The 9,499-nt window shown below is 44.5% G+C and overlaps 1 protein-coding gene across 1 annotated transcript; it reads right to left on the reverse strand.

Moving 5' to 3' along the window:
- Window positions 1–3,333: 3,333 nt before the first annotated feature.
- On the reverse strand, window positions 3,334–5,517 carry LRRC30 (leucine rich repeat containing 30). The gene has a single exon (XM_036323108.1). It carries the CDS (start codon window positions 4,891–4,893, stop codon window positions 3,988–3,990), a length of 906 nt encoding a protein of 301 aa, XP_036179001.1. The 5' UTR covers window positions 4,894–5,517; the 3' UTR covers window positions 3,334–3,987.
- Between the last annotated feature and the right edge of the window lie 3,982 nt (window positions 5,518–9,499).

Here is a 9,499-nt window from a genome sequence, read left to right on the forward strand (position 1 = left end):
CCCATTATTGTTATAATAGCTTTACTGTTTCTCTATATTTTTATTTTGTTTTCTTAAAATATCTGACGGAGTTGTATTTTGCTGTTCTTGGATGAATTATAATGAGTACTAGTACTTAGTTGCATCATCAAAGGTACTGTTACTTAGTTGCACATTTAATCTAGGCTGGATATTTTGTGTTTCTCAAGTATATGTTTCACAGAACTGGAAAGCATTCTTTAATGGAGTAAGAAGATAGAGCACATGTGGTTACTGAAGTAGATATGGATGGAATAATTGAGTATTTAGTAACTTCAAATTGGCTAAATCTAACAGCTCAAATTTTTGCATTTTTTCTCTCTTTCTAGACCATTTCCTGAACTCATCTTCTATTTTTCACCATTTGCAATGGAATCTCAGTGAGTCCATTCAGACTCGCCCTAGTCTTTGTATATTACTGAAATGAATCAACCCAGTCCATGTTGATATCTCCACGTGTTTTCCAGTGACCAAGCCCACAGTTCTTTAACCTTCCTCTGTTTTTAATGTACAGCTATCAAATGTATATTTGGTATGTGCTTTGAGGCATATGAATTTTTAAATGCAATAATCCGTTACCAAAAGAAAAGGATTTTGTTTAATGTATCCTTGCAAATAGTGACAGCATTCCCTCTTTATCTCTTTTCAGCACAAACATGACATCACTGTGAAGTACGGGTGCAGAGTCCTGAAGTCACTCTATCTTTGGTTGTTACAGAAAGGCAGTCTATTAACTGAAGCCTGAGCATGGAGTACATTTCTTCTATTAACTGTTTATTAAGTCGACAAGCTAAGTAATGACTACTTTTTTCTTTCTAATATACATCAGTTTTATGCATTTAGCAGTATTTTTCCTGGAACAGATGTGTCTTTTCAAAGCCATCTTTCTTTCCTATGAACATAGGATTTCTTCTTAATTGTATGCTTGTAAGCTGCCACTGCATTAAATAGTGTTTCTGAACACACCACTGAGATTGCTCTGTACTGAGAGCCAAGTGACATGAAAACCATAGGATCATCAAGATTGTGAGCAGCCAGCTCCTGCATCAAGCTCCCAATTAGCTGGTATTCTTTGGCTAAATATATTCCGCAGCCAATGCAGTCATCTCCAGTGCTTTGGTTTCAGAAGCCTTAGAAATACCTGGGAGTTATTTGAATGTGGCAGTATTTGAACTACGACAAGATACACAAGAAGCACTTCACAGTCAATCAGCAAACTGTAGGTTTGACAGAGAAACACTGAAGGCAGTATCAAACTCCATCCACATTCCTGTTTTGAATAACTAAGCAGATTATAATCAGCACTTCCCTTTATCAATAAAAAGGAGCATTCACAAAGAATCAATATCTAAAGAACATTAGGCAACTACTATTACTTTTATGATTTCCTCAATGCTAAGTGTTAACAAAGAAAACCTTGCTGCTGTACTTTTTGAAAAGCACCAATGGAAGCCTGACACTATGTTGATAACACTTTTTTTTTTTCTCACATAAAAAGTATAATGAGCTCTTGGGTCACTTTCAATATATGGTTAGGTTCTTTTTCTGGAGTAAAGTTACTCTGGGGTCAAGTGACTGGAAAAGCAAGGAGAGGAAATAAAATGATTGCTCAACAGGAGAACTGGGGTGCTGCTGTCCCAGCCAGCCTCTCCGTCCACAGCAAGATCATGGAAATTAGGCGGGAGCCCAACTGGTTCTTCAGCAGCGGCCACGGACAGGCGTGATCTGGCACCCACCGGTGTCTGTCTGACAGCTGCCTGTGCTCCAGCCAGCGCTCGGTAAGTGATCCTGCAGAGGCTCGCCCTGCAATTTCCCATTGAGTCATGAGGTCAAGTAAAACCTCCACTGATGTCTTTAAATAGTCTTGGCTCTGGCAGACTAATGTGGGTGAAGATACTGGAGTGTGCCCGTGTGTGCCTGGCAGGGAGAGGCAGGTCTCCGGTTGCTGCTGGAGGGGGAATTTAAGAGGGGACTTCAGCTGCCGCCCAGTGACACTGGTAAGATCTGTTTGCAATGGTTTGACAGAGAGCTCATGCGCAGATGTGCTAATGACCTATCGTATCTGATGATAACAACTTTCGTCTTCTGTGAGTGGGAAATTGACTTGGAAGTCTGTTTGGAAAATCACCTATCCTATTAATAAATGATATGGATCCTCTTTGAGCAGCTCTTAGAAGACGGCAGCTCCATACTAAACCTGCCTGTGCTCAGACCCAGTGCCCCAGCCCTTTGCTGCTCTTTCCCACGGGGAATAAAGGGAGGAGAGGGAGGAATTAGGGTGCAATGGCTGTAGGGGATAAGGGTTTGACTGATTTCCCCCAGTCCTGTTTTTTTGTTTGTTTGTTTGTTTTTTTAGTTACTGTTCTTTGTTTATTGAGTCCTTGGGGCTTGGTCTAGTCTACACCCTCCAGTGTGTTCCCCTCACTCCAGCCCGTCACTTACATTTCTCTCGAGAGGGATCACAGCTTGCTGCACATCACAGGAAGCCACGTGGGTTTCTGTCCTTTTCACCACAGTGTGGGCTCCTTGGTAGAAGGAGCAGAGCTTTACTCCTCTCGGGTTCCCGCCCACGGGAGTGAAGAGATGGTGCTAACAAATATGAGTTTAACTGAATTAAGCCAAGGGGCATTAAGAAGTTAGACAAGTCTTGGCAGCAAACCCAAATTCTGTCTCAAAATAGTTAGCCATATTCTACAGTCAAAAGTGCCAAGACACTTGAACAGTGGGCTCTCCATTGACCTGCAGGGGCTGTACTTTCTTCACTGCCACCTCTTCATCCTAATTCTTTAACTCTTAATACACAGTAAATGTTTTAGGGGCTCTCGGCTACTGTGACAACAGTAAGACTTAGTGACCCTTGTGGCAGGAACTCTAAAATTGCTTGTCCTGCTATCACATTTAACTAACAGCTGTGTATTTTATAATTAAAAATAAAACAAATGTAATATTTTATAGCCTTTTGTCCAAAGAGCTTTAAAAAAAGTCACTAAAGTCCTTTTTAAGTGTTCATAAGTGAAAGCCAAGTGGCAAATATCGCCCTCCCCTGAATGTTAGAAGGGCAATTACATTTTGTGTGTGACTTGTCTATGCCTTACCTCCTTTTTCCTGCCTTAAGGCCATTTCTTTTTCCTCAATTATTATCTCATCTCTGAGAGGGCAGACCCAGTAAGGGAGGAGAAGGGAAGTTAGAAAGGATGACAAGCATGGCTGGCATCTTTAGGAAAACTCAGGGACATGACTATGGTCAAGAGGATTGGGAAAGAAGGTTGAAACTGCACATTAAAACCGGGTTGTTTTTATTATCTAAAAGCCATCATGAGCCAGTCACTCAGCACCACACGCAAACCTGAGCAGCTTGATTGTTACTCTACAGGCATTTTAGAGACACGTTTCCCCTGATTGTTCCCCCCTGAACTCGAGGGGAAAGCTCTGCCGAACTTGGTCATCACCAGAAGGACAGGGCTCCAGCTGGCCCTTTGGTCCCAAGTAAGGCTTGGTCCAGGCTGGTGCAGGAGCGTGTCTTGCTGTTGCTACCTGGCCTCCGGTTGCCAATTCAAGGGTTGACACCAGATGTTGCCAATGCCTCACACCATCCTTGGCACATACTTAGTAAATATTTAACTTTTGGATTCCATCGAATCAGACCTGCTGACCATTATTCCAAGGGCCGAGTCCCATTGCTCCTCAGGAAAATTAGAGCAATTATTTCTCTTCGGAGAAAACCGAAGTCCTGTTTCCATTTATATTTAGAATGATATGACCATATTTTGGAGGTTATTAGGAACATGCAGAGTTCAAAGCAAACCCCTGCCTAGAAACCCCTGCCTAGAATGCCACTCAACTACAATTGAGCAAATATTAACACACGCCTTGACCAACCCAACAGTAAGAGGAGAAAGCTGGGACTAGAGAAGTACCCCGTGGGCAGAGTCCGGGCGAGCTGGCTGCTGTTCCCGCCTCCGCGGCCACTCAGCTGTGCTTTTTGTCCTTCAGGTAGCTGACCAGCATCTCCAGGCCCCCCTCCACCAGCTCGGGCAGAGGCTTGGCTAAGGGGTTATGGGAAATGTGGAGCCCTTTGTCCATGGGGTTCCAAGCGATCCTCCCCAGTCTGCACAGCAGGCAGAGCTCCTCCGGGAGGGTCTGGATGTCGTTGTCGTTCAAGTTCAGCACCTCCAGGCTGGCGAGGAGGCAGAGCGAGCGCGGGAAGGAGTGGATGCTGTTGTTCTCCGCGATGAAGATCTGAAGGCTGCCCAGGCACTGGATGCTCTCGGCGATGTTCTCCAGGCGATTGGAGCCCACGTGCAGGAAATCCAGCTCCTTCAGAGCAAACACGCAGACGGGGATGTGAGCAAAGCAGTTGTTGCTGAGGTTCAGCTTCCGCAGCCGGGAGAGGTCGGCGAAGCTGGCGGGCAGCTGGGAGAGGCGGTTGTGGGACACGCTCAGGACCTCCAGGCTCCTGCAGGCGCCCAGCTCGGCCGGCAGCTCGCTCAGGCGGTTCAGGCTCAGGAACAGCACCTTCAGGCCCTGCAGGAGGCTGATCTCCGCGGGCAGGCTCTTCAGGTGGTTCCCGCACAGGTTCAGCACCACCAGCCGGCTCAGCCGGCCCACCTCGGGGGGCAGAACCCGCAGCTGGTTGTGAGACAGATTGAGCCTCTGGACCTCGGACAAGCCCCACAGGAAGTCGGGGATGTCCGTCATCCCCTTGGTGACCAGGCTGAAGCTGATGTGGCGCAGGCCCCGCTTCAGCAGGGCCCGGGGGTCCCTTCCCGAGAGCAGGGCATCATCCCAGGCAGACAACTTCTGCCTCCTCCGCAGGCAGCCCATCCTCCCGGGGCCCTTGTCCTTGCAACCGGCCCTGGACTGCCTGGCCCCCATGTGTTTTCCCTCCCCCCTCTCCCCCTGGGGCTCAAAGGCTGGGATGAGTCCTACCCCAGCTGCTGAAAGCCTGGCTGGCGCGGGCCTGGAGCGCAGGCGGAGGTGAGGACAGGCCGGCGGGCAGTCACGGGCGGAGGAAGCTCCCGGAGGGTCTGGGTCAGATGTCCTAGAGGAGACGCGGGACAGGCGGTGAGGTTAGATGGTGTCTCTCGGAGCCCCGGGCTGTAATGATATACTCGTCCCTGCGGCGGCGGCTGCGGAACTGAACCCTTCACTCCCTCTGTTTGTTGCAAGGCAGCTGTCACTGTCATTCTGCCCGGGGTTAACCAGGCTGGTGTGTGCAAACAGGTCACAGGGAGGTTTTATGTAACTCCCCCCTCTCGGCTTAGCTTGGGTACCACAGCTGAGCGGGGCGATGAACAAGCCCACCTCCCAAAAGAAGCAAAGAGGAAGAATAAAGCAGGCCACGCAAGCCCAGGCTCCATGGTGGCCGACTCATCAGGGCTCCAGAGCGAAACTGGACTAAATCCTGGTGACAGAGTTTGTTTCCAAAGCTAAGGATCCTCAGATGATAGACTCACTCATTTCAACTTTGGTGAGTTGTGTAGTTGTGGAAACGTAACGGAAGTGGCCCGGACACCTGGAATCCTCCAGGCCAGAGGTCTTACAGGATGCTTGTCAGTGAGGAGAGAAGAAAGGGGGTCCAGACCCCCGCTCCCATTTCAACCAGAGAGCTCTGGGGACCTCTTTTACAGGGGCTTCCGAGTTTTGTGGGGTGCCCTTTAAATGTCTGAACAGCCTCTTAAGTGGCTGCCTTGGTAAGGTAAGCAGGGGGTGCCCACTGTTTTGGAAAAATACAAAAACAAAACAGTATAGAGAGCTGTTCTCCATCTGTGGGTCGCGACCTCTTTGGCAGTCGAACAACCCTTTCACAGGGGTCATCTAAGACCATCCTGCATATCAGATATTTACATTACGATTCATAACAGTAGCAACATTACAGTTATGAAGTAGCAACGAAAATAATTTTATGGTTGGGTCACAACATGAGAAATTGTATTTAAAGGGCCAGAAGGTTGAGAACCACTGGTATAGAGAGACCTCCCTGGGTATATACCTCTTTCTCTTTCCCTCCCCTTCTCTTCCTCTCCACCTACCCCCCTTCTTGAATTTAAAAAATAAAAAGTCAATTTATACCCTAAGCAAAGGGGGTTAATAGTTGGTGTTATATGCTGAATTGTGTCTCCTCCAAATTTCAAATGTTGAAGTCCTAACTCCCAGGACCTCAGAATTTAGAGACTGGGCCCCATGAGAGCACAGGGAGAATCCTGCCACCTGCAAGCCAAGGAGAGGAATCTCAGAAGCAACCTGTCCTATGGACACTTGGCCTTGGGCATGTACCCTGCAGATTTATGTTCTTTAAGCCACCCCGTCTGTGGTGCTTTGTCCTAGCAGCTGATACAGCTGGGGAGGAGGCAGATATGAGGCCTAGGTAAAAAAATAATAATTAATTAATTATAAAAATAGGCCATGATTAAAGGGAGAAGTGATATCCGGGTCGATGATCCATGTTCTGAGAAAAGGGTTTGCAGTCTGTAGCGAGGGCTGGAATGGCCGGAAAGCATGTGGCTTTTGCAGGCAGCAGCCCATGTGCACAGCCCCCAGCAGAGCAGGTGTGTGTCTTGGACAGCAATGCTTGTCCTATGACCTTGGTCTCAGAGTCCAATCACCAGGCCAGAAGCCGGAGCTGGGCCCTGACTGGGTGCTGCCTGGGGCATCTGTGGGCTCATCCACTGAGCGGCCAGTGTCTGGACAGGAGCAGCAATAGGAGGTATAAAGCAATGCAAGGCCATTTCTCACTCCACTTGGCATTTGAAAGAGATCTGACCCCTTTCCACTGAGTAAACCCTTGGACAAAGGTGGAGAGTGGATTTTTTTAATGGCATACTTAAATGTTCTATTAATTGGGGGAAGGAGGTAAGGTAGCTAAATTTGTGCCCTAAGTTTTTGGAGCAAACCCTGCCTTATAAGTGCATATGACAGTAGGGTTCTGCTGTTTTATAAAAAGTTAGCTAGGCTTCTTTTCCCCTCTTTTCTCTCATGAGCAGGAGAAATTATGCTAGAATTCCTGAAATGTGGAAAATAACAGGAGCTGGGATGGTTTAAACAAGAATCAACAGCTTTCTTCTTTGTGGCAATTCTTTCTTTTTCTCTTAACACATCTCTCCAATAATAACTGTTTGAGCATTTACCAATAGTCAACATTTATTGAACGTTTACTATGTGAAAGGCATTGCACTAGGCACTTTACATGCAGGATAGAAGTATTAAAATTATCTTTATTTTACAGATAAGGAAACAACGATAGGATGAGGTTAAGTAACTTATGCAAGATTAATTCACTTGCCCAAGTTCAAGTATCTAACTAGTCAAAGTCAGACACAGAATTCAAACCCAGTTAGTCCAGTTCTACCACCTGCTGGAACTATTAGAAGACTCTGGGGTTATCCTTGTAGAAAGATGGATTAACTATGGCTAGATTGTGTGTGTTCTTTTCAAGTTGCTGAAAGCTAGGTCTGGAGAGAACATAGTTAAAGAAATGACTACATTAACTACATACATAAAAATAACTACATAATTAGGCATTAATCCTGCTTTCTATACCCCATCACAACAGAGAAAGCAAAAGTTAAAATATCATTCCAGAAGACTTTGACATAATGGATTTAATCCCCTCCAAAAATAGTTCAGTTCTTCTCTAGCAAGGTTCTCATATATCAAAAGGACAAGCTGTATGAATAGCTAACTTTATTTCTTCTAATTTTTTGAAATGTAGATACTGCCTGCTTAGTTAACCATGGGTTTGCAGTCAGAGCCTGTGTCACCTAGAGCACGGTCATGGTCTCAGGCCCTGTCCTCATCTATAAGACAGGCCTTTCAGGTGGATGATTTCCCAGGGCCACTTCTCACTCTGTGAGTTGAATTCTCACTACACATGAGACCACTGTAGGGAAGTGTAAGTCACATCTCTTCTTTTCTGGTGAAAACATGCAAATTCAAGGCAGCTTCTATTTTGCTTACTTTGATATTTCCCCTGGGGAATAAACAGTAACAGCATTGTCATCTTCCCTCTCTCCCTCCATCCCTCCCTTCTTCTCTTCCTCCCTTCCTTTTTAAATAAACTTTTTATTTAAAAAACAAACAAACAAAGAGCAACAGGTAATGCTGTTTGTTGGCTTTATGATTCATTATGGAGACCACACATCTGACTTTTTCCAAAAGAGACTTTTCAAGACTCTCTGAGAGGCTTACAGTTTGGAGTACGTCTCAGGAGGAGTCATTTTTGGGCAAAGTTTTGAAATTCCAGAGCATGGTAAGTAATGTGGCTGTCTTTAAAACCTAAAAAAAAATGTAATAATTGAAATGCATTTAGTATGCTCAATGTATTTACTACATTTTTGTGTATTCCAACTGATAATTATTCCAATGTATAAAAATCGACATTTATTATTTTTTAATCCTACTTCAAATAAAACTGAAATGATGAGAGTATAAAATAGTGGGTTATAAAAACATCCAAAGCTACTCCTGAATTCACACTAACGGAATATCTATTGAAAACAATTTCTTTTCTTCTCGTGATGGTTTTTCAGCTTAACAGACATATTATGTCTGTTAATTTTGGAAAAAAGAAATGTGTATGTTTAAATAATTTATTAAAATAACAATTTTACTGATTTAAAAAATGTTAACAGAAAAGTCTGAAGAGATAACCCAATTAACATTTTGCATATGTAAATCTATATGTTTTCCCTAAGCATATCTTCTTCAATGTATTTTCTTTCATACACACAAAAATATTCTTTTCATCGTTGCACCAAGCACAGCCTGATGCTGGGTTTCACAGACATCTGCAGAGAGACTCTGTTAAACCACCATGTCCTCAGGACAGCCCATGGTTAAGCATCTGTAAAATGCATGCAATGACGAAACCCAAAGTATATAACAAAATCCCCTAAACCATGGTTACTGATGCCATGATCCATAGTAGAGTGATGGTACATAGTGATACCCCAGTAAATGATAGATTTCACATAAATGGTAGGTATTATACACAAATACCCATCACATACACATGCATTTACTGAATATTCTCCATGCCTTTGATTTTATTTTGTCCTTTTTCATGAACTTTACACTCTCTTCAGGGCCAATCAATGTTGTATCTGTGAAGCATCTCTTATCTATCTTTCACTCACCTTAACACTTAAAGAGTATTTACTTAGGGTCAAGAGCTGTTTTAGACACTGTTAAATGGTTTCTCTGATTTCATAAGACTGGAGAAGCCAGTATTGTTAATCTCATTTAAATCTGGTGAAGCCAACCTTCAGTGGGGTTAATTGATGCTCCAATTACAAGCCTCGTTATTGTCAGCATTATTATCAACATCTAGTCTTCTGCTTTAACTCCTGTTCTCTTTCTACCATGCAAATACCTGGCTTTCCTCTGCACAGATTATTTTTCTTAGTAAAGTGGCTTATTATTACTCTGATTACAAAATGCCCCAGCCATACAGCTCACAGCAACCGCATTGAAAGGTAGCAAC

The sequence above is a fragment of the Myotis myotis genome, unplaced genomic scaffold (genome assembly GCF_014108235.1).
Source record: "Myotis myotis isolate mMyoMyo1 unplaced genomic scaffold, mMyoMyo1.p scaffold_m19_p_9, whole genome shotgun sequence".
Classification (NCBI taxonomy): Eukaryota; Metazoa; Chordata; class Mammalia; order Chiroptera; family Vespertilionidae; genus Myotis; species Myotis myotis.

What these genes read in the sequence shown, in the direction of transcription:
- LRRC30 (XM_036323108.1), bottom strand. Translation starts at nt 4,893, where the DNA reads ATGGGGGCCAGGCAGTCCAGGGCCGGTTGCAAGGACAAGGGCCCCGGG.